General features: G+C 41.0%; 1 protein-coding gene across 2 annotated transcripts in view; it reads left to right on the top strand.

Annotated features, from left to right (window-relative positions):
* Positions 1–26,173, top strand: part of mink1 (misshapen-like kinase 1) — a 43,171-nt gene that overhangs the window by 8,890 nt on the left and 8,108 nt on the right. Inside the window, exons 8-25 of one of the 2 annotated variants that reach the window (XM_080041332.1) lie at positions 491–569; positions 1,865–2,040; positions 2,639–2,708; positions 2,826–3,036; positions 10,340–10,447; positions 11,118–11,204; positions 12,991–13,167; positions 13,570–13,740; positions 14,203–14,361; positions 15,894–15,973; positions 16,076–16,179; positions 16,285–16,376; positions 17,191–17,342; positions 17,920–18,037; positions 19,368–19,484; positions 20,078–20,189; positions 20,471–20,620; positions 21,328–21,471. In XM_080041332.1, the coding sequence (XP_079897458.1) occupies positions 491–569; positions 1,865–2,040; positions 2,639–2,708; positions 2,826–3,036; positions 10,340–10,447; positions 11,118–11,204; positions 12,991–13,167; positions 13,570–13,740; positions 14,203–14,361; positions 15,894–15,973; positions 16,076–16,179; positions 16,285–16,376; positions 17,191–17,342; positions 17,920–18,037; positions 19,368–19,484; positions 20,078–20,189; positions 20,471–20,620; positions 21,328–21,471 (2,307 nt within the window). The remainder of the gene's footprint in view (positions 1–490; positions 570–1,864; positions 2,041–2,638; positions 2,709–2,825; positions 3,037–10,339; positions 10,448–11,117; positions 11,205–12,990; positions 13,168–13,569; positions 13,741–14,202; positions 14,362–15,893; positions 15,974–16,075; positions 16,180–16,284; positions 16,377–17,190; positions 17,343–17,919; positions 18,038–19,367; positions 19,485–20,077; positions 20,190–20,470; positions 20,621–21,327; positions 21,472–26,173) is intronic. The other variant, XM_080041333.1, reaches the window with a different exon arrangement.

Here is a 26,173-nt window from a genome sequence, read left to right as displayed (position 1 = left end):
TTTCAATGTGTCATACATGTAAAGCGAGCATGTTATATGGAGCATCCATTATCGGTGTAACTGTGTTTTTTATGTGCCTCTTGAAATGCTGAAATTTCCCTCTTGCCTTTTGCTGTCTCAGTCATGTTGCATATGTCCCAAACACTGCTTTACAAAAGCCTATTTCACTGCGAGACTGTAAAGCTAACCAGTCGGGTTTAGCCACCTACCTACGCTGGGAACACAGTGACTCACACTGGCCTTGAATGTAACATTAGGCCTGAGGCGCCAGGAAATATTGGATAACAGCAACTGTAACAATGTTTGAGGATACAGGGAATATGTGTAATGGTGGATAGTGTTATTTACAAACCACCGAATATATGATATTCTGTCAAAGATCAAATGTATTCTGACGTTCCCATTTCCTTCTTTGTCCCGTAACTGTCAGCCTGGGTAGGAGGTGTAATCAGGCCTAACAACTCTCAACAACTCCTTTCTTTTTCTCCAGCCTTGTGTGACATGCACCCGATGAGAGCCCTCTTCCTGATTCCCAGGAATCCCCCACCCAAACTAAAATCCAAAAAATGGTGAGTGATCAACCACCCTGCTGTCGCCATAAACTTGCATTTTTTATTTAATTTTTTTTGTATCATAGTAAAAGCCTCTATACCTTAACATGTCTCCAATTGAAAGTAAAATAAAAAATTGCCCAAAACATTTCAACTATATAATAATAATAATAAATAATGTATAATTTTCACTTTCTGGGACTGTGCTGCCTATGGATAAACAATGTTACATTTTAATTTAATTTTTGAATGTTTTTTAAACACATTTCTATGTTGTCTATGTATATTTGTAGATTATCTATTTCTTCACTATCTCTGTATTGAAATAAGATCAAATCTGCATTGAATTAGTTAGCTAAATTCAACAGAAAAATGTGATAAACCAAAGAGGGAAAAATCATCATCATCATCTGCAACCGCTTATCCAGAGTCGGGTCGAGGGGGCAGCAGCTTGAGCAAAATCAGGTTATGTTATTAGAGCATTTTAATATGCATTAGAAAGATGGTCACTCTGTTAACTTAAAACAAAATACATAACTGAAGCTCAACAATGACCAGGTTCAGTAAGTGCTTTTAAACACACTTTCTCAGAAGGCTGCTTGTACAAGAAGCGATGCAAAATTACAGGAAAAGTGAGGGATTTCTCAAAGCAGTTGTTGTGCTTTCAGGTTACTTTGGCTGGAGGAGCTGGATGCAATTTAACTATGTCATATTATTTCTCCTACCCTGTAATTCTTTGCTCCTATTACTCTTCCTCCTTATTGTTAATGGACACAGTCAGTAGAGTTCATTGACCCACTGCATTCAGAATGCAATTTCACAATGTTTTCACTATTATGATCATAAAGAAGCTGTCGGTCAATGTTGTGTGACACAAAATGAAGAATGGTGCAAATACAAAAACACCCCCAAGGGGTTACATAAAAATGCATGAACTCGACAACATGAGTGAATATTATTGACCTCATAATACAGGTCGTATTCATTGCATGGTTATTCTACGGCATTGATTTAATGTACTGTAAAAAAAATTAACATTCTGCTCCTTTTGAATCAAACAAGTTATGTGAAGACACTGTAGACTGAAAGCAGAATCTCTGTGTCACTGGGAACTTAAATGGCTTCAGTTCCCACTAGTAAAGGAAGATCCACAGTTCCTCTACAGAAAATGTCGGACCTGTGAAAAAGGGGCCAAATTCTGATTGGTCCGATTATTGTTGGATCAGGATTGTGGGCCATGAGAGTTGCCTCCCCCGCCCTCCCTCTCTCTCCCTCACTAGTGTGTCATCCTCTAACCTCACCCTTCCTCCCAGGTCCAAGAAATTCATTGACTTTATAGAGGGCTGCCTGGTCAAGACGTATACCAGCCGACCGTCCACAGAGCAGCTGCTCAAGCACTCCTTCATCAGGGACCAGCCCACCGAGCGCCAGGTCCGAATCCAGCTCAAAGACCACATCGATCGTACACGCAAGAAGAGGGGAGAGAAAGGTACACAAATGATATAGGAAGGGGCGCCTGGATGGGTGGAATACAGGTTACACTGTCTCTTCATAAACTGAAGTATACTCTAGGTTAGCATGCTACAATGTTTATTTCATCTGCGTACCGGCAGGGTCTTAAAAACATTAAAAAAGCATTGAATTTAATATTCTCAAAATAAGGTCTAAAAAGTATTACATTTCACCAACAGAGTTTTACACTTCCTTTACAAAGTTCTTCCCTTTTTGACAGCCCTTTTTGTAGGATAACACAATGACCACAATAAACTTGGAGAGGGGTTCTTATGTGACAAATAAGCACTTTTTGATTTTGTTATTAAGATTATACACACACTTCACAAAGCTATGGTTACAGTATATCAATGCAGGTATATAAATGTGAGTTTATAATACTTTATCCTTTTATTAAAATAACCTTAAAATGCTTTAGAATATCCATGTTTCCATCCTGCTTTTGCCGGTAGGGCATACATTTAATTTTAAATGGCATTAAATGGGTAAAAAAAGTCTTATATTACTTGGATATCCCTGGGGGTTCCCTGTTCATACCATTTCTGACTTGTCTTTATTCTTCTTTTTCCTTGTAGAGGAGACAGAGTACGAGTACAGTGGTAGTGATGAGGAGGATGAAAATCGTAGTGATGACCGAGAGTCGAGGTAATTGCCGTCCATCATCTCTTGTCAAAGTAGTTGGAATCCTTGACTTTTGTGAAAACGATGGTCCCCAAAAATCCCCTCCCTCCATTTTTTTTCCACAATCTTTCGGGTCATCAGCTCCATCCTGAATGTCCCCGGGGAGTCCACCCTGAGGAGGGACTTCCAGCGTCTGCAGCAGGAGAACAAGGAGCGCTCTGAGGCTCACAAGAGGCAGCAGGCCCAACTGGCCGCACAGCGCAGGGACCCAGAGGAGCACAAGAGGCAACTACTGCATGACCGACAGAAACGCATCGAAGAGCAGAAGGAACAGCGCCGTCGGCTTGAAGAGGTAATAATCAATCAACCAGGGAGTAGTTCACTTTGTACAGGGTTTATATGCAGTATGGAAAAGTATGGAATTACAGTTTTTGTCATTTCCAAGTCTGGATAAGTATGGATAAAGAAAAAAGAGTATGCAAATATAATTTACTAAAGATTTTATATATGGACTGAAAAGTCTACGAGAATCCTGGGAAAGTTTCATTTGGAAAAGTTTGAAAATGGAAAATGTGTAGGAACCCAGTTTGTGAATTAATATTTTGACATTGAAAAATAAGCTAATTTGCCTTGTTTTTAGTTGACGAGAATTGTAACTACTGTCTTATCTTTCTGCTTTCAGTCCTCATGCTAAGCTAGGTCCTCCCTAGCTCTCGCTTCATACTTATCTAACAGACATTAGAATGGTGTCTTCTTATCCATCTCTTGACAAGAAAGGAAATAAATGTAAATCCCTAAACTATGCTTTAAGAAAACCTGTTATTTTTCTCTCCTTTCACGTTAGCCTTTTTTATGTATTGTGGTTCATGTAAAGCACTCTCATACTCTTACCTGCATTTGTACCAATATTGCAATACTGCACCCAAGACTGCGATTTGAGGTCAGGTACCTGCAGCATAGAATGCTGCAGTGCATTAACTCAACACTGGTGATAAAATGCATACAATTAGAAAATTCCCTAACTGTGAATTGTGCTAAATATTATCAATGTACAAAAAAGTGTGTTTGGGAAACTTGTTATGTAAGTTGAGTATCAGCAACTGGACTTTGAAATTGAGTAACACCCATACATAAGTCCTCTTCTTTCTTCAGAGAATACACATTAATTGAGTGTCACATTCATAATATATATATATATATATATTAGGGCTGTCAAAATTAACGCGTTAACGCAGGGTGATTAATTTCTGGAATTAATGCGTTAATTTTTTTAACGCATTTAACGCATGTGCAGAATGATCCGCCCCGTGCATCCCACCCGCTCTACACTACAGTCACTCTTACGCTGTGGCTGACCCAGTATCAGTAGCTGCGCACAGCCAAACATAGCAGCACGCTAGTCTATGTTTTAAACTACTAACCACGGACCTATAACTGCTGCTAACGGCCACGTCTGTGTCGCGGCTGGCAGTTGCTCTCGGAAGCAACAGGAGAAACATTCTGCTCCAGAAACAAACGTCTGCAGTTTTCAGAGGTGTGTGTAGCCTACGTGACAACAACGTCGGCTACACACAAACACACACACACACACACACACACACACACTGTAGCGGAGGAAACTGGTGGATGTAGGTAGGCCTATCGGTACCGCGCTGATCTGCTATCACAGGTTTCACTTCAGAGGTGTCGGCCAGAACAGCACTTATGGCCAAACACGTCAGACTATAAGCATGAGACTAGGAGAGGAGGAGTAGGGTTTATCCGCTCTTTATTTTCCTTCTTTCACAGACACAGCAGCATAGATCGCGGGAAAAGAAACACAGGCTTAAACTCCGCTTGTGACTCGTGAGGAGACGTTACAACAGCTGTTGCGACCCGCGAATCGTGGCCGTTAATAACATACATAAACTATAGCCTAATTTATAACAGCGATCGGGACTGCATGTAGGCTACTTACTCACTCACGGGTGATTCCCATAAACTCAAATAAACACGTTTCACATGTGGAATGATCGATTACTGCGGCAACGCTCACACATCCGACCGAGGGAGAAGAGAAAGGAAACTTACTAAACAGACTCTCCGGCCGACTGACGTCACGGCAGCTAACTGACAGTTATCCACACTGAATAAAACACATGTTAACACACTGTAAAAAATATCAAACACTAACTTATGAACTTTGGGGCCTTTTCTACACACAGACACACAAACAAACTGCAATCAGGTTGTATTCAGGAATTTAAAACCATGGATTCACTCAATACATGCCATTATAGCCTATGCTATATTTGCTGAATAGAGACAGCCAAATTTAAGTTGGTTGTTTTAGTTGATTATAATTTATTTGCAGTAATTACACCATCATTTGGATTTTCAATTAATAAAAACTACATTTAAATGTATATATTCACCTTCTGTCCTTTATCTTTCAATTCATATAACAATATACAGAAAAAATGGTAATTTTTTGGGCCTATTTCGAATGGTAGAATTAATCGTGATTAATCGTGATTAATCCACGGAATCCTGTGATTAATCTGATTAAAAATTTTAATCGTTTGACAGCCCTAATATATATATATATTAGAGGTGGGCATAGATTAATTTTTTTAATCTAGATTAATCTAGATTAATTTTGGAATTAATCTAGATTAATCTAGATTAAAATGTCTCATTTGAATTCATTCATAATATGTGTGTGCTCCCTAAATAATGACTCAAAGTAAGTCTCTGAGAACGTGTTTCTCAAGCCAGGTGGCGCATCAGACCAGGGGCTCATCTCCTGTTTCCAACATGCATCACAAACTGCTTGAGGAAGCTGTTCTACTATGATAATTGGTGATGAAAATAAATAATGTTCAACAAGATGTTACTTAGTAACACGTTACCGGCATCGGACCTCTTTTTTCAGTAACAAGTAATCTAACGCGTTACTATCTCCAAACCAGTAATCAGATTAAAGTTACTCATCAAAGTCACTGTGCGTTACTTTTTCTGTAATTTTCCTTAGTGAAACATTTTACATAACTGCACAAATGACTGCGATTGCGATTTTATGTAAATAAATGTGCACGCATGTGTCTCTAAACGCTCCAACTGCTCCAACCGCTCCTCTCGTCTTTTTGGTAGCGCCCCTCGTCTCTGTCATGCAGCGTGTGTGTGTGCGCCTGTGTCTGTGTGTGTGTGTGCAGCAGCATTACGGCCGAACTGTGGCGCAAAACAAAGTTTCCCCCCCGATGAAATATAGCGTCTGCTATGGGGATATTTAGGATTCGGGTACGGTGACGTTGACGTTGAAGAGATAGAAGTGTTTAAAACTTGGAAACTTAGGGCGCACTCACACTAGTGCCGTTTGCATGTTCCGTGCTCAGCACGATTCAGCACGATTCCCCCCCCTCCCCACTCCCCCCGCAGGCCCGTGCTCACACTGCTCGTGGCCTGGGCACACTTGCACCTTGCCTACGTCACCGTGCGCGTTTAGGATTTGGAGCTTAGTCTACTTGTAGGCTATACGACTGTTTGTGAATATTTTCATCCGGCCAAATTTGCATCAAATATTCCACTTCCACATTAGAGCAACGAGAATCCTTAAGCTATTGTTTTTTTTTTAAAAATGTAGCCTTGACGTAATAGGTCGCGGTGGACAGTCTCATATTTGTGCAGCACGCTGTTTATTATTAATATAACGGCCCGTCATCAGACCATATGTATCCGGATGGTTTTGTACACATCGATCGCTCCATCAAATCCAAGTCAGAACTTTTTGTATGGGCAGAGATCGTTTTTTTAAGTGTCTTTATAAAGTTTCTTGTTAAACCTTAGTGTAGGCTATACTGTTTCCTTATCACCGGGCCGCGGTGTGTTGTTTTGGGTGCGTCTCCACCGCCATGCGTAAATGCAGTTATGACAGCTGACGGGAGGAAAAAGAAAAAAAATCATCTGACGAACGTGAGTAAACACGAAAACCTTTTTGCTGTGCTTTCTGAGCCGACCTAATTAGCTCTCTCCCTCTTTTATTAGCCCACACCTAGGCTTACACACACGTTAATTCTCACACATTATAGCTACAAGTCCAAGTGTTGGGCAATTCTGGTGCCGACTAGTAAGGCAGCGGACGTTAACGGACAATGCATCCTTAATAAATTCACGTCAGGAACGCCGCCTGTGCGCTTGCTTGTCCGCGTGTCATCTCATTAGCATCTGTACTTTGGCCACGGCACACCTCTCCCAGGTGGCCGTGGCCAAGGGGCTGTTCCGTGCTGGAATACGGTTGGCGTGGTCACACTAGGCCAAACGTTCTAGACTTTAGTATGCTAATAAGCTTTGGCACGGGGCCGCGGCCCTAGTGTGAGTGGCCCCTTATAGTCACGTGGCGACCGGTGTCCACACACACCCACCCTGCGTTCCAATACCCGATTGTGTTGTGGGCAAGTGATGGAGAGAGAGAGCGGCGGGTGTGTGAGAGAATAAAGGCTCCTCAAGTGTCAACAACGGCCCCCGGCTATTAGTATCTCCCCTGAGCCGAACAGGAGGTGGAATAAGAGATTAACGGCGACATTTTTTTTATCGCCGATAAGAGTTTTGCGTTAACGCAGCACGTTAACGCCGATAACGGCCCACCACTAATATATATATATATATATATATATATATATATATATATATATATATATATATATATATATATATATATATATATATTACCTTTATCCCAAATGGGATATTACCTTTATCCTTTATTTGGGATATTACCTTTATCCCAAATCTTCACAAAAGAATGGCAGCCTTTCATTGTGCTCCTTCTTTTTCTTGTCTGGTGGCTCTGATTTACTCTAACACAACTATAAAAAGTAACATTGACCTTGATTCTGCAATCAATTGCAATCCTGCACATTTTACCCAAGGCTCATGATACTAATCCATTATGCAACACAACGGTACATTTTTAATTCAAGGCAAAACTGTACCGAGCAATGAAAAATCCCAGGCTCTTCGTCTGTGATTGTGTCTGCTCATGTTCTTATCCTTCAGCCACTTGACTACTTGCTGTTGGCCTTTTGTTTGCCCTTTATCAAGTCCCTAATCTCGAGGTCAGTATTCGGGCACAGCATTTATGAATGGCCTTCTTTTGTTGGCCCCATTGAACTGTTGCTAAAGTATGAACCGAAATTAAGTGCTATAATAACATTTAAGAGTAACAATTAGTAGCTTTAGATTTTGAAATGAGGCCAGTATGCACTACCTGTAATCCATACCAGTTCATTTAACCTATCCATGTGTTTTCTGTGATCACCTCAAAGGAAGTACTGAACAAAAGGTCAGGGGCCGTATTCACAAAACATTTTATCTTAGCGCTAAGAGTACTCCTAAGGAGCACTAAAAGTTCTTAGTAAGGAGTAATTTCTTAAAACCTATTCACAAAGGTGATAAGACCAACTTTTACTAAGGAATGGGAGGGACTCCTAAACTAAGACTAGAGGGCGTGGTTGACCCTGTTGCTATGGATGATGTCATGTTCATACCTTCTTTGCCCACAGTGATTGGCTGAGAGAGAATGAGTCCCTAAGAGTGATTTTATGATAGAAACACTGTGGGAGATATCCATATCGTGTCACTGTATTAAAGTAAAGAGTTTTTATATATAATTAATGACAAGTGACACTGATTTAACATGAAACCAAGATACTGCAGGGTTTCCCACACCTTCGTTCACAATTAGCCTACAATTGCGCCACATAGGCCTATTAATTTTTAATTGTACAATGATTTTTAATCGGAAAAAATATCCTCATTGAACAGCTGCACGCCATGCACTCTCACTGTATTTCTCTCAACGGCGGACTATGCAGCAATAGTCAGACAGCGACAAACCAGGAAATTCACAATTTAGAAACAGCATCGTAAAGTGCATGCGGAAGGAAAAAGGCGAGACACGCAACTATACAGTAGCGGACCTGTGGAACGGAGGAGATGGAGGCGCCACATATAGGCCTACTCTAGTAACAAATTAAACCCAAACGTGACACCAACAGTAACTTTCAGTGCATTGTAAATCCAAAGCAACTGCAGGAAAAGGAACTTAATAAATATTTTTTCATATAAATATAATAAATATAAATGTGTCTAAACTTTCTAAACATAGCTTTACTAAGATCATTAAACCCTTACAGATATTAAGGTACCTTTTGTAAAGCTCACTAGCATTACATCTCTCCAAAATGCCATCAAATGCTTGTCTGTGATTTACTCTTAGTGACTTAGGAGTCCTCACGAGGACTCCTAGCTTTTCATAGATTTAGGAGCTAGTTTTAGCGCTAAAATGCTTTGTGAATTACACTTATCTTAAAAAGTTAGGAGTCCTAAAATTAGGAGTGAAACGCCCCTTATTTTTGAGAGTTACTCCTAAATCAGCACGTTAGGACCTACTCTTAGCCTTAAAATGTTTTGTGAATACGGCCCCTGATCATTTTTATCCTGGAAACAATATCTTTTCAATATTTTCTTTCTTCAAAGTGAAATAAACAGGCCAACAGTGGAGAACAGAGTGAGATTATTTAAAGTGAAATAAAGTCTTCTAGGTGTTTGTAAAATGCATGGACACTGTGAAAAGGTGGTTTTGGAGATTAGTGAGTTTAATGAGTGGCTCACACACTTCAGACTTTTTTTTACACTAAGACTTACACTAATCTGCGTGTTAAGAGGCTGTGAATCCACCCTGGAGGCTGCACTCATTAATCTGACTAATATAATGAATAGAAACTAGAAGCATGCTCTACAATCTTGTCTATTTTATAAGGCTGTGTAAGGTCCAAGAATTAGATGTCGTGAATCTTAAAATGAACGTTACCAAGCAACGTAAAAGACAAAACATTCACATGTATATTCCTGTTAACAGTGTGCACACCACTGTATGGAACAATAACAAAATACTGCTTTTATGTATCATGTTACCACATGTATCAAATGTGGGAAACTTTAGAAAACACATCACACTAGGACTTTCCTGTTACATTGTACCTTGTTATTGACCAACCCTGCAGGACTTGATAGCAAAATTGTATGCAGAATAATCAAAGAAACGAAATAAAGATGTTGAGTACTATCCTGTGATTTAATTGTTAGGGTCACGGTCAAACTTAAAATATGCCTTTAGACTTAATTGAATTAAAGGTGATCTAGGTTGCTGGAGATCTTCAAAGACATCAAGTGTAAGGTGTGATTTGAATGAGGCACACATAATTACAGGGATATTGCACTTGTTATTGTATGTAGTATGCAGTATTTGTCAAGGTTTTTTACTGCCAACAATTGATTGTTATGTGTCCTACACAAAGAACAAACCTTGTTGTTTGAATGTCGCAGATAAAAACTGCTACCTGCCAGAAGTGAATACCTGTTGTAGCCAGTTTGAGTTTGATTTAAAGCAGCACACTGATAGCAGTATGATTAGGATGCAATAGGTGTGTGTGTTTGTGAGAATGACTCACACAGCCTCTATTCTCTGCCCTGCACTCCAGCTCTTTGCACAGCAAAAAAAAAAAACAAGCAAGTGTTTGCTTATTAGCAGGCTGGCTATTCATTCTAAATTCCTCTGTGCAAACATGGCCTCTATGCTCATTTTCTTTTTTCCCCTGTCGCTTTTTCTCTCCCAGCAACAGAGAAAAGAGCGCGAGATGGTGAGGCAGCAAGAAAAAGGTCCCCATCGGAGGCTCGACGATATGAGACGGGAGGAAGACAGGAGGCTGGCTGAGAGGGAGCAGGTAACCAATCAAGGGAGACGCGGCGATGCCATCAGCCAATCGTAGTGGAGTGTGGGCGTGTCAAACACAAGCTCCAACACTGTGCAAGTTGCTCTGGTGGTGAAATTCCAGGAGTAGGTTGCCATAGCAGCAAGGGTCTAAATTAGTGTATTTATTCAGAGATGAGTTTTCTGTGGGTGAGCTCTCTTGCGTCTCTTATGCTCCGTTTCCTGGCGTCTATATAACCTCAGCAACACCAGAGTCTAGCAACACACAGCAGCATCACCTTTCATTGCCAAATAGGGATTTTATCTTTTAGTATGGTAGCTTACAACAATCACAAGGAGCTGCAACGTTTTTAAATGATTCCGAATATAGTATATATTTTTTTTAGCAATTTCCATGTAGTTCTAGACAGTGATGCCATGTTTTGATGGCCACTTTTATTTGTCTCTAACAACTTCAAGCTAAAGGGGAACGTAGCATGTTTTTTTAGTCAGGCATATTCAGCATGAGAATTGTTGATTTATTATCGGAGCAGCACATGGTTTCTGTTGTTTACTGGAGTGCCAGTTACGCAACTTGTTATTTGCCCTCTCTCTCTTACCTCTCTCCCTTGTATGCTTTCATATCTCCTCTCCCACCGTCATGCCTATCATTCCTGCCTCCTCCTTACCTGTCCTGTCCTCAGGAGTTCATCAGACATAAGTTAGAGGAAGAGCAGCGGCAGTTAGAAATCCTCCAGCAGCAGCTGCTTCAGGAGCAAGCTCTGCTCATGGTAACTAGTCCTCCTCACTACTCCATCATTTCCTGTTTGGACCACAGAGCTTTTTCCATGTCCTCCTCTGGCTTCTAAAACCAAATCTGTAAAGGAGATTTATTGAGCCGCATCGAAAAAACAACACATCTCCAACAATATGCCTTGGTTGTGTTATTTTGTAAGAATAAACCCTACAGTGATATGTGTATGATATGACTTTAAGATAGATAGATGGACTAGTGACTGTCTGAAGGATAAAGTTGCCATCTTTAAAGCACATTATTCAGCTCTCTCTATACATACATTTTGTACATTTTATGTAAGCCACTCTTCTGTTACGACCACACAACTGTAGCGCACCTGTAGTGAATTCCATTCCTTCTATTTTATCCTAATGTGTCACTCCAAATTCAATGCTTCCTCGAGCTGGTTCAAAATATTACCCTTCCTGTTGTACATTAGATGAAATTCGGTAACAGGCTAAATATGAGTCAAAAAGTCTGGCTGTTTACAACTTGGAATTGGGTGTTTTTTCTTTTGGTTACTGAGCCGTCCTCCATATTCTCGAAGGAAGACATAAATGCATATAATCACTGGCATGGTCTCACAAACAAAATGAGAATGACAACTTTTTGGCTGAGTGTGGAGCATTCCACTCGTATTTAATCCTTGTTACAGCAAGGCAGGAAGAGCAGCCTCTGTCCCCCTTACTACCTGGGGCTTAGTGACTGTCCATGAGAGAGATGTGCTGCTGTAATCCTTCAATCGTGTCCTCCGTGAACTCTAAAGTCCCCTCCCACCCACACAGGGAAGCACCTGGGTGAGGCATTCTCGCCCCAGGTGCTAGATGTGAGTTTTCTCTCGGTGGAGAAACAACACAGTGGTTTCTTGAAAGTTGTCCTTTTCGAGAAAAACACATTTTGGTTGTTTTGTATCCACAGTATTATGCTTTAACTTTCTACCCCGAACAAATATCGTAGAGAAGATTGGTTTGTAAATATTGCTTTGCTTCGTGGCCCGTAATGATTTGAAATTCAAACGGTTATAAAGTAAAAAAAATATACAATTACTATGTTGACAATCAATGAATGGTAAAGTTCATTTTTATTCTGTGTACCTTAGCTTCAAGTAAACATTGATCAAATATAACCTTAAGTTCAGACAGGGAAATCTAATCTCTCCTGCTGTAAGAAGGAATGTAAATTTGAGTCTACATTTGAGTGACCCATGGTAAACTCGTTTAATTTTTATGTCATTTCTTGTTTCCATTATGAATTCAGTGGCCATCAAAAGGCTGTGAGACCTGTGCCTACAACTCACAATGAAAAAGCAATAAGTCAGCTGACTCACTTTTAACATGCAGACAGGATCAGCATTCTTTTGATGCGGGTTGGTATCTGGTAATTGACTTCTGTACTAAAAATAGGAGCACACCCTGCCTTTGAGATGATAAAGTCTGCCCAAAACACGTACTTGTTCCAGTGGATGAAATTGGTTTCGGTCTGCTAAATATGCTTTACCCTCTGCCTGTGGTTTGAGTGAATGCAGACTTGCTGTCATAGCGGATGCGTTGGTTTTGATTATGACCTGCCAGACTTGTCTTGTGGTGCCTTTTGCAGAGGCAAAGCAACGTCTTGACTGGTGTGTGTGTGTGTGTGTGTGTGTGTGTGTGTGTGTGTGTGTGTGTGTGTGTGTGTGTGTGTGTGTGTGTGTGTGTGTGTGTGTGTGTGTGTGTGTGTGTGTGTGTGTGTGTGTGTGTGTGTGTGTGTGTGTGTGTGTGTGTGTGTGTGTGTCTTTTGTTCAGGAGTATAAGCGCAAGCAGCTGGAGGAGCAGCGTCAGTCTGAGCGTCTGCAGAGGCAACTGCAGCAGGAGCATGCCTACCTGGTGTCTCTGCAGCAACAGCAGCAGGACAAGAAGCCCCAGCTCTACCACTACAACAAAAACCTGGAGCCCAACAACAAACCCTCTTGGGCTCGTGAGGTAGCAATATGATACCTTAACATTTGAAGAATTAACACACAACAGTCAAACTGGAATACACTTTAGTGCGGAGTCAGCGATTCTGGAGAACGCTTTTTGTCAAAATCAGTGAATATGTCCTCAAGATCCGTTACCTGTCCGTATTGTATGTGCACCCAAAACAAATCTGGTGTTACTATACAGCCTAGGCTCGGTTAACGGGTATGTAGACAAAGGGTATGTTTATAAAAGTGGCCCACGTAGCTAGCAACACGCCCGTTTACAGCGCCTAGTCTGTGAATTAACACTGGATTTTTTTTTCAGAGCACCCACAGTACGTACAAGTAGAATCGTGAGAAGATGTTCACTGAATAGGCGTTGTCAAAATCGCTGACTTCGCCTTTAATGCCGTCTTTCCTTTAGGTGGAGGAGCGAAGCAAGCTGAACAGGCAGGGCTCGCCCAAAATCTGCACCACTGTCTCCGACACCGCCATCCAGTCTCGCTCCGACTCAATCAGCCAATCAGGAGTGGGCCCGTCTTCTCAAACCCCACCAATGCAGAGGCCCGTTGAACCCCAAGGCGGGCAGGGAAAGGTGGGAGTCTTGCTAGTGTTTAAAAAAAAATCAGTTGATTAAAACCTCCCGCAAAAACTAGGGGAAGATACAACTGATTATGCCTTTTCTTCTTTTCTTACGCTGCTTTACCTTTTCATTGTCTATGCTACCTGATTTACTGCTCTCTTTTTCTTCTTTTCCCTCTCCAACCATCTGCAATCACTTTCTTCCTACGTGTAAAAAAAAAAAATCACCTTTTGGATACACACACAACCTTGCATTCTTCTCCACACTTGGGCGTGCTTCTCGTGCAACTCTCTTGTGCACTCTTCCTTCCACTGGGCCGCTCCCCCACCCCTCCCCTTGGTGTTCTGCTGCCCCTGTCCCCTGCAGTTCCAGATGGCTCACCTGGTTCCACTCAAGCCTTACGCTGCCCCTGTCCCTCGCTCCCAGTCCCTGTGTGACCAGCCCACTAAGACCATGTCTGCCTTCCCCACCCAGGACCCCTCCCTCACCCCCACACCCCGCCCCATCCACTCTAGGGAGCTGGTTCGTCAAAACTCGGACCCCACCTCCGAGATCCCCGCACCGCTGGCGCACCAGAGCAGAGAGGATCGCGGCCCCTGGATCCGCCTGCCGGATGTGGAACTCCCACCCAAAGTAAGATCTATAGTGGCTTGTTTGTTTGAACCACACATTAAGTCAGCACAAAGCACACAACTTAACCCCCAGGTTACACCAATACCTACAACACAATAAACTGACACTGATAGCTCTCAGTTTTAAAGGTCACCTATTATGAAAAATGCACCTTTTCAACATTAATATGGGTCACCGGTGTGACTAGACTACCAAACTATGAGAAAGGTATGAGCAAAACCTCTCTTTTTCTCCACCTCCACCTTAACTAAAACATGTGTTCAAATATCCCAGTCCAATTGTATTCCCCTTATGACGTCATACGGGGAGAAGCCTCGCCACACCAACTTAACTTAGCCCTACCTCCACCTGTGATGAGCACACCCCCAGATACCCCTAAAGCTAACTGTCAGGTAAAATTCAAACCGGCAGTTAGATTCACGGTTAAAACGGTGTGCCTGAAAAAAGGGGGATTCAGCAATGTCAGTGTGAGAAATATGAAGGGTTTTTGGACACTAAATCATGAAAACTACTCTAGTAGAAACTGCAATCACAATTTTGAACCTGAAAAATGTGTATAATATGTACACCTGTTCTATATAATCAATAAAAAGCATCTTTGTTCACTTTCTAAGCTACTGTTTTTGCAAAAAATAACTGCTATAAGTAATGGCGCTTTTCCACCGCACATGTAGCTCTACTCGACTCAACTCGACTTGGTTTTGGTAGCAGCACGGGTCGTTTTCCACTGCAAATAGTACCTCCTGAACGTGGGCGGGGTCGTCATACAAAGGGGCAGAAAGCCGACTCCGAAGCAAAGCAGAAATTACGAGCAGTTGTTGTACTATTAACTGAATCAACCGCCAAAAATACGGATAGAAAATGTTTGAGGGAAACCACCCTTGTATCTGTTTGCTAAAAGAAGTAGAAGAATATTGCAATGGGCCATTAAAAGGGAGGATTCGTGTCCCGATGTGTGACTCTGCCACTCAGTCAGCTGTAGGGCCTCGTCACATACATCCCTATGCACGTATACACGGGCATGATAAAGTTGACTGTTTTGTGTTTGCAAATGCAAGCCGTGTCTCAGCCTGAATATTTTATTGAGGTAATCGGTGCAGTCCGAGGCTTGTTATGTAATCACTCGCTATCATTTCTGTCCCAGCCGGCTACTATAGGGTATATAGCTGCTAGCTGCCCTACATGTCTCCTCTCGTGTTGTGTACAGTATGTTTAAAGTAATGTCCCCAACAACCAACACAACTGGGTGAGCTTAGCGAATATATGGACATTTAATTTTGTTTTTTCGGATCTGTGATGCAAATCAAATGAAAGAGAGCCAGAGAAGGCTGCACGCGTGAGACAAAATACGCTCACCTTTTAGCATCGGTTCAGCTCGCTTGGAACCTAGAGCGAGGCGATACCAAAAAAACAGCTGCTACCAGGTACCAGGTACCATGATTTAGCGGTGGAAACGCCAAAAATGCGAGTCGAGTTGAGCTGATACAACGCAGTGGAAAAGCGCCATAAGACTATAATGTTGCTGTCCTCAGATTCCCCAGAGGACAGCGTCTATCGCCACGGCTCTCAACACCAACCTGAACTCTGGCATACGGCACCCGGTCAGAGCCAGGTACTGAAGACAAGTGATAAGATCAGTTTGCTTTCTTTTAAACGAGTGCCTTCTAAAATGGTGGAAGGTTGTTGAGATAACTGATTCATATCCCAATGGCAGCAATCCAGACCTGAGCCGCAATGATCGCTGGGAGAGGGGAGACACTATAAGCATCATGTCCAATCTGCCCCAGACTGGCTCTCTGGAGAGGCATCGCATCCTCAGTGAGTCCCTGTCTCCCTGATGCTAAATTTCTATATAGACTGTTGTTGCATCAATCTAATTTCAGGATTCTAACTACATTCTCTCTACCACATTGTCAATGGCAGGTTCCTCCAAAATGGATTCCCCCATTCTCCCCCATGACGGTCGTCACAAGCCTGGGGAATCGCGCACCTCCTCACGTCCTGGGCGCCCTGCTGTAAGCGCTTCTTTTACAAATCACGTCATATTGGCTTGTGCTGAAGTGGTGCACGCAACACATAATATTGCTCAGATAAAAGCATTAGTTCAAAATCAAAGGCATTCATTTTACCGTGCCAAGCAGGCTTAGTTTGACTCAACTGTTCTGTAACTTGACACTTAATATATTAACTGAAGATTTTCTCCTCACATTACCTTTCCTGAACACGTAATGTACTCTGCACTGTTGCTCTTTCCCTTCATCTTTTTCCTCTTGTCAAATCTTTTTTGTTGACTCTTACCTCATTAATACAGAGTTACAAGAGGGCTATAGGGGAGGTTAGTATCACTCTATCTTTTTGTGTTACACAATGCACAGCGTTTATGAATAAGCTTGAATGTGCAGTAATCGGCTTAAGAACATAGTTATGAATTGCATGCTCAACGCTGTCTTTTCATTTATTAGTTAAAATAATCATCCCTTTTAATGTGATTGCATTATTTTTTGTTGTCATTTTGTGGACATCTTAAACTCAACACAGTCCTTGTTAACCCTGGCTCAAAATCTTCGCAAAGTATTTTCTTTTAGGTAACAGGCTCTGAATTCTGAGAATATTTGGGGAGTTTTGAGTCTGGATACTGGGACTGTTTCTGAGCCCATCATCGTGATTACGTTGCTCAACTGCAGTCGTGTTTGGTCTTTCAATTTTAATGTGTTGCATATGTTACGGTTGCCCTGTTTGCTGTTTATTTAATAGCTGAGATTATGTTTAAAACATATTTTTTTGAACGCGCTCCAAAAGTTAAATGGTGGTGTGTTTGTGTCTGTGTAGGATCACGGCCTCTTTGCCAAGGAGCGCGCAGAGGAGCAGCCCAGGCCTCCGGTCAAGGCCAACGATTACTCCTCGTCTTCAGAGAGCAGCGAGAGCAGCGAGGAGAGCGAGAGTGGCGAGGGAGCAGAGGAGGAAGAAAGCCCCACAGATCGGTACCAGTAACACGCACAAATAGGCCTGGTTTCCACTGAGCGGTACAGTTTGTTTTTGTATGGTATGGTTTGGTACGGTCCGGTACAGTAACCCTAGATATGGGTTAAGTTTCCACTGTCGAAAGTGCCCTTACACAGTGAAGCCCGCCAGTAAATTCAATGAAGAGGAAGACTGGCACACAGTAAACAGAGTGCCGCACGGCAACATTTTATGCAAAACATGAAATTGTTCACTCTTTCCAAGGTGATTGCACTCGGCGGTTTATCTCCTGAAAATGCATCTGTGGATCAACCAATGGACTGCAGTGTGTAGATCCACCTGCTTGGGACCCTTTGAGATACGCAGAAAGCTTTTTTTGGGTACCCTTCCAAACTTTTGTCTGTGGAAATGCAAATAATTGGGTGACGTACCATACCTTTTCTAACTGTACAGCTCATGGAAACAAGGCTTTACTAACAATACAGGAATCAAAGTATTCTTTTTTGTTAACGTTTCTTCCAAAATAAAGTATTCATTGCTTTTAGTCAATACTAAAAACTGTGTTACTGTCTGACTATTTTCCTCTTGTGATTGCAGTCACAGGGACCCAGACACTGATTCAGTGGGCACCATGGTGGTTCATGAAGACGAAGGCGAGGTGGGAGAGGGAGAGCAAGCTGGAGGCTACGGGGATCAGACCATGCTGGTGCAGAGGGTGAGTCATCTCTACACGTAATGATGCTAAAAATGCATTAAGACTTGATGGAAAAATCAATGCAATGTACGTCAAATAATATTTCTTACAAAGCAGCAAGACACTGAGCCCTACGTCCATTGTGTTGTAAGGTGTTACATGTTATGTGAAGAAGGCATGACATTATGTGGAACCATTTTCCATGCACTGTTAAGAAATATCTATAACATCAACGGTTTCACTGTCACTCCCTCAAAGCCAAAGAATATCTGGTGACACTTTCTATGAAGGTCATGTCTATAATGCTCTGTGACCCCTTTCACAAGACATTTTAATGCATTGTGTTGCCATGCATACATTATGAATTTTTATAATCCTTCATGACAAGTTATACAAAGTTTTATAAAGTATTACAAGTTGTGGACATAATTCACTGATTTTGACAAATAAATGTTTTGACAACAAGCATTCTCCAGAATCGCTGACTCCACCTTTTTAATATACCTTTTACATGTAAATTCTCGTTCAGCTACCTTATATAATGGCTCACTTCACTCAAAGCTCACAGTCATGCTTAAGCATCTTATTGATGTTTATATAAGGCATTATTCCGTTAAAGAAACTTCGAAAAGTATATTCTGGTATAATACATTAGAGCAGTTCCCTATGTGTCTTTATAACTGGTAAAAGTTATGGTTGTTATAATGTGCTGTGTAACTAAGGAATCAGATTCTTTCAAAAATGTATGTCACTTTTATAAGTGCTGAACTTATAATACATTATGTCCACCACTTATAGTACTTATCATGCTGGATTCTAAACATTTATATTGCATTTAATAAAGCATTATAAATGCATCATATTATGAATGTGTTCATAATGCAATATTGACATGACCTAAATACAGTGTTACTGAATATCTTTGCAGATTCAACATTTTGCATCATGTTCAACAAGCACACAGGTAGATGTTACTACAGAAGAGGCAGATATGAGGCTGGGAAACAATTCCCTGATTTTTGGTAGCACATGGCAGCTAGAACATGGACTAGACAGATTATTTGGAGTCATTTAGGCTAGGTGACGGAATTCAGTAATATTTTTTTACAGCTGCATTTAAATAACAGTGTTGCACTGACATAAAGACATAACAATGGGCTGGCAGTGTTGAGGACATAAACTTGACTTCTTAAAGCTAGTCTAGTCGCGACTGTTACTTCACTTCTTGTGAATACTGTGTTGTGTTAACCAAAATAGGTCATATCCTGCTAATTGGTGCAGCAAATTGAGTCTTTGAGGTTATGTAATACATGGAGCTGTTTGTGTGTGCGTTTTCTCTTTTACCTGGAAGACCCCAGAGAAGAGGAGCCATAATGGGTACACTAACTTGCCAGATGTGGTGCAGCCCTCCCACTCCCCCACTGATTCAGCTACTCACTCCTCCCCTGGGAAGGACTCTGTTTATGATGTGAGATGTACTAATGCTAAGTATATTAGTCTTGAATTCCTAGTTTAGGTTCATATTGTTGCCATCACTCCAGCCATTAAGTTAACCCATTACACATTCAATTTCATGACAATAAGTTTAAAAAAAAAATGTATAGGACTGTTAGCAAGAAATATGCATTTTTAAACTGCTGTTTTAATAGGGCACAAAACATTTTACCATTTTGTCTGAGAAATCTTTGCAGACATGATGTTGATGTAGGCCATGTCCACACATACACAAATATATAAAAAAACACATTTCCCCTCTAAGTTGCAGAACAAATCTGGTACCCACGACAGTGTTTTAGAATATCTCCAGTCTCCCTACACATTACATCAAACACAATAGAGGAACATTGTGAGCCTGCAGTGCGCATTGAACGCTTTCTTGAGCGAGTGTGGCGCATGCTCAGTAGATGTAAACTATAATTGGTTTTAATGTCAGTTTCTTATATTTGCAAGTGGACTAAAAGGCCAAACTTCACAGAAAAAGATATGTTAAAATACCTGTGTACATGTGGACATGGCTTTAAGCAACGCTGTAGAACTTATACGAACTCTCTGCTCCACCAGTATCAGTCCAGAGGTTTGGTTAAAGCATCCGGCAAGTCATCCTTCACCACCTTTGTGGATCTGGGCATGTACCAGTCACCAGGAGGTGCAGTGGATAACATGTCCATCACTGGTGAGTCACAAGTTTTTCAGACATCAACATCCGGAATCTACAGCTGATTGCAAACGTGTCTACTACCTTTAACCTCTGACACTATTTATTGTGAAACAAAATATGTCTTTGCTTAAGATTGAGAGTATTTTGAACATAAACTTAATAGAAAATGTGTTTTTAATCAAATGTTATTTTCTGGATGAATCAGGGTTTTGTCCTGTTCAAAACAATGTCAAATTTGGCCCTGGTTTGTGTTTTTCCATTCTGGAATGTCCACTGCTGCCTGTTTGTGTGTGTAGGCTCCAGGTTTGAGCAGCTGAAGATGGAGGTGAGGAAAGGATCCATGGTCAATGTCAATCCTACCAACACACGTCCTCCCAATGACACACCTGAGATCCGCAAGTACAAGAAGAGGTTCAACGCTGAGATTCTGTGTGCTGCGCTCTGGGGTGAGAACACATTCAATGCTTTGAGTAATACAAAAAAGAAAGCAAGATTACATACCTTGAACTAATACTAACTACTAAACTAACTACTTTAAAATATGATGTATCTTTTACACTTTGATATAATACAGAGAGATCAGTCAGATTAGTGGTGCCAGAGCCAAGTCATATTAACCTTTTCTTATCTTGTTCGCCATCCTGACATAGAACTACTGTATCAGCTCCAGCAGGGGCTCTGGTTCAAAACTGAAAACTTGACATAGAAATGAGTTTAGCAGCCACCGACATTCCTTCAGTTCTCTTAGTGTGACAGAGAGAACACTGTGTCTCTGCTCTCATTGCCAAATACATTTTTATCAAATCAATCACTGCACTTCCAGCCTCTTTGCACAGACAATTTTCCTTTGTCGTGCTGATGACTAAGTATCTGAAAGTTGTGTTCTTATGTGCCAATAAAATATTATGGCAGTAGAGTGGCTGTAGGATATGATTTTAGAAATGATAATGGAAATGCATAGGAGAGGTCAACTGATAAGTTTCAACACACGTATAGAAAAAAATATATATATATTTTAAGCTTTGGCAAGAGGTGAGGCAATGATTACAATAATTTCATGCTAAATGAAAAGGGTGTGTGTGTGTGTGTGTGTGTGTGTGTGTGTGTGTGTGTGTGTGTGTGTGTGTGTGTGTGTGTGTGTGTGTGTGTCCAGGTGTGAACCTGTTGGTGGGCACAGAGAACGGTTTGAAGCTGCTGGACCGCAGTGGCCAGGGCAAGGTTTACCCCCTCATCAACTCTCGCAGGTTCCAGCAGATGGACGTCCTGGAGGGCCTCAACCTGCTCATCACCATATCAGGTCATTACTGATGCTCGCTCGTCCCCAGTCTGCTCTCAGTACTGTCGGTAAAAGCCAACTGTGATTTTGGCAAAAGACTATCGTTTTTAATTGGATGCCAAACACTAGGCTGCCAGATTGTGCTCTTGCCTTCAGAGTTATTTTTTTGCATTTCATTACAACCTTTCAAAATAAAAGGAAAGCTCTTTTCTTAGATATATACAGGTCCTTCTCATATAATTAGCATATTGTGATAAAGTTGATTATTTTCCATAATGTAATGATAATAATTGAACTTTCATATATTTTAGATTCATTGCACACCAACTGAAATATTTCAGGTCTTTTGTTGTTTTAATACTGATGATTTTGGCATACAGCTCATGAAAACCCCAAATTCCTATCTTAAAAAATTAGCATATCATGAAAAGGTACTCTAAACGAGCTCTTAACCTAATCATCTGAATCAACTAATTAACTCTAAACACCTGCAAAAGATTCCTGAGGCTTTTAAAAACTCCCAGCCTGGTTCATTACTCAAAACCACAATCATGGTTAAGACTGCCGACCTGACTGCTGTCCAGAAGGCCATCATTGACACCCTCAAGCAAGAGGGTAAGACACAGAAAGAAATTTCTGAGCGAATAGGCTGTTCCCAGAGTGCTGTATCAAGGCACCTCAGTGGGAAGTCTGTGGGAAGGAAAAAGTGTGGCAGAAAACGCTGCACAACCAGAAGAGGTGACCGGACCCTGAGGAGGATTGTGGAGAAGGGCCGATTCCAGACCTTGGGGGACCTGCGGAAGCAGTGGACTGAGTCTGGAGTAGAAACATCCAGAGCCACCGTGCACAGGCGTGTGCAGGAAATGGGCTACAGGTGCCGCATTCCCCAGGTCAAGCCACTTTTGAACCAGAAACAGCGGCAGAAGCGCCTGACCTGGGCTACAGAGAAGCAGCACTGGGCTGTTGCTCAGTGGTCCAAAGTACTTTTTTCGGATGAAAGCAAATTTTGCATGTCATTCGGAAATCAAGGTGCCAGAGTCTGGAGGAAGACTGGGGAGAAGGAAATGCCAAAATGCCTGAAGTCCAGTGTCAAGTACCCACAGTCAGTGATGGTCTGGGGTGCCATGTCAGCTGCTGGTGTTGGTCCACTGTGTTTTATCAAAGGCAGGGTCAATGCAGCTAGCTATCAGGAGATTTTGGAGCACTTCATGCTTCCATCTGCTGAAAAGCTTTATGAAGATGAAGATTTAATTTTTCAACAAGACCTGGCACCTGCTCACAGTGCCAAAACCACTGGTAAATGGTTTACTGACCATGGTATTACTGTGCTCAATTGGCCTGCCAACTCTCCTGACCTGAACCCCATAGAGAATCTGTGGGATATTGTGAAGAGGAAGTTGAGAGACACCAGACCCAACACTGTGGATGAGCTTAAGGCCGCTATCGAAGCATCCTGGGCCTCCATAACACCTCAGCAGTGCCACAGGCTGATTGCCTCCATGCCACGCCGCATTGAAGCAGTCATTTCTGCGAAAGGATTCCCGACCAAGTATTGAGTGCATAACTGAACATAATTATTTGAAGGTTGACTTTTTTGTATTAAAAATACTTTTCTTTTATTGGTCGGATGAAATATGCAAATTTTGAGATAGGGATTTTTGGTTTTTCTTTACTTCTTTGCCAAAATTATCAATATTAAAACAATAAAAGGCTTGAACTACTTCAGTTGTGTGTAATGAATCTAAAATATATGAAAGTGTAATGTTTATCAGTACATTACAGAAAATATTGAACTTTATCACAATATGCTAATTATATGAGAAGGACCTGTATATATGTGTATATATATATACGATGTCTTCCATTTATGCTGATTTCTTTTGTTTCGACGACTATGAAAAACTTGAGTTGTGTTTTAAAAAGGGAACCTTTTATGTTGCTACCTTTCTCTGTAAAGCCTGGGAGAGAAGAAGAAGTATGTTGTTCAGAGACCCAGCTGTACAATATTCTGTATTTTGATTGTAATGTAGTATGTGATGGTGTCCTATAAACCCATGAGGGTTGGGCACTTTGAGTGCAGGACACAAAAACAAAAATAAAAATGAATATATATACAGTATCTCACAAAAGTGAGTATACCCCTAACATTTCTTCAAATATTTCATTATATCTTTCCATGCGACAACACTGAATAAATGACACTTTGATACAATGTCAAGTAGTCAGTGTACAGCTTGTATAACAGTGTAAATTTACTGTCCCCTCAAAATAACTCGACACACAGCCATTAATGTCTAAACTGTTGGCAACAAAAGTGAGTACACCCCTAAGAAAAAATGTCCAAATTGGGCCCAAAGTGTCAATATTTTGTTTTGCCATCATTATTTTCTATCACTGCCTTAACCCTCTTGGGCATGTAGTTCACTAGAGCTTCACAGGTTGCAACTGGAACCCTCTTCTACCCATTCATGACGACATCAAGGAGCTGGTGGATATTAGAGTCCTTGCGCTCCTCCATCTCCCGTTTGAGGATGCCCCAAATATGCTCAATAGGGTTTAAGACTGGAGACATGCTTGGCCAGTCCATAACCTTTACCCTCAGCTTCTTTAGCAAGCCAGTGGTTGTTCGGAGGTGTGTTTGGGTTCGTTATCATGTTGCAGTACTGCCCTGCGGCCCAGTTTATGAAGGGAGGGGATCATGCTCTGCTTCAGTATGTCACAGTACATGTTAGAATTCAATGAACTGTAGATCCCCAGTGCTGGCAGCACTCATGCAGCCCCAGACCATGACACTCCAACCACCATGCTTGACTCTAGGCAAGACACACTTGTCTTTGTACTCCTCACCTGGTTGCCGCTCCACACTCTTAACACCATCTGAACCAAATAAATGTATTTTGGTCTCATCAGACCACAGGACATGGTTGCAGTAATCCATGTCCGTAGTCTGTTTGTCTTCAGCAAACTTTTTGTGGGGTTTCTTGTGCATCATCTTTAGAATAGGCTTCCTTCTGGGATGACAGCCATGCAGACCAGTATGATGCAGAGTGCGGCGTATGGTCTGAGCACTGACAGGTTGACCCTCCACCCCTTCAAGCCCTTCAGCAATGCTGGCAGCACTCATATGTCTATTTTCCAAAGCCAACCTCTGTGTACGACGCTGACCACGTGCACTCAACCTTCGTAAACTGGGCCGCAGGGTGGTATTGCAACATGATAACGACCCCAAACACACCTCCAAGACGACCAGTGGCTTGCTAAAAAAGCTGAGGGTAAAGGTTATGGCCTGGCCAAGCATGTCTCCAGACCTAAACCCTATTGAGCATCTTTGGGGCATCCTCAAACAGAAGGTGGAGGAGCGCAAGGTCTTTAATATCCACCAGCTCTGTGATGCTGTCATAAATGGGTGGAAGAGGGTTCCAGTTGCAACCTGTGAAGCTCTAGTGAACTACATGCCCAAGAGGGTTAAGGCAGTGCTGGAAAATAATGGTGGCCACACAAAATATTTACACTTTGGGCCCGATTTGTAAATTTTTTCTAAGGGGTGTACTCACTTTTGTTGCCAGCAGTTTAGACATTAATGGCTGTGTGTCGTTATTTTGAGGGGACAGTAAATTTACACTGTTATACAAGCTGTACACTGACTACTTTACATTGTATCAAAGTGTAATTTCTTCAGTGTTGTCCCATGGAAAGATATAAAGAAAAATGTGAAGAAATGTGAGGGGTGTACTCACTTTTGTGAGATACTGTATATACATACATACATACATATATATATATATACATACATACATACATATATATATATATATATATATATATATATATATATATATATATATATATATATATATATATATATATATATATATATATATATATATATATATATATATATATATATATATATATATATATATATATATATATATATATATATATATATATATATATATATATATATATATATATATATATATATATATATATATATATATATATATATATATATATATATATATATATATATATATATATATATATATATATATATATATATATATAGGGGAAGGTGGGGTGATTTGTGCATTTTGGAAGTCGCAAAACCCCTTGTTTCTAGAAAACCGTGGAAGAAATTGGAAATGTGACCACATATTTAAGAAGAGCCATCCATTTGACTCATCCTGTAAAGAAGGGAGACACAAGGAATAAGATATAAGCACATTTAAGCTCAAAAAACTGTGTTTTGCCTTTCAAAGTAACATTTCCATGATCAAGGTTTTTTGATTATTGTGTCTGAACAATTATAGACACGTTTGAAAACATTTGACACATGTTTTAGTGCTTTGGTATGCTACACTTTGAGTCTATATAGTTAGCACAATGTCAACCCTAAATTGCTGCATCATGCCTATTATCCAAAATTCTGGGGATGGGGTGATTTGTGCGCAAGGGCCTGGGTGAGTTATAAGTAAGTAAGTAAGTAAAATGTATTTATAAAAGCACATTTATGACAGTTTGCACTGTCCAAAGTGCTGTACATAGTGCATTCAGTAGGTAAACAATGAAGGTAAAATAACAATAACCAAAATAAAAGACGTAAAGCCCATACATCCACATAAACACAGATAGTAGTGCAGAGGTAAGTAAGTAGTGCAGAGGTTAATGGGAAGGAAACACCAGGGTGTACATATGGGTTTTGAGCCTTGATTTAAAGGCA

This window comes from Ammodytes marinus (genome assembly GCF_949987685.1).
Source record: "Ammodytes marinus genome assembly, chromosome: 14".
NCBI classification, from domain to species: Eukaryota; Metazoa; Chordata; class Actinopteri; order Uranoscopiformes; family Ammodytidae; genus Ammodytes; species Ammodytes marinus.
Note: the sequence above shows the minus strand (reverse complement) of the source record. Positions and strands in the feature narration are given on the sequence as shown.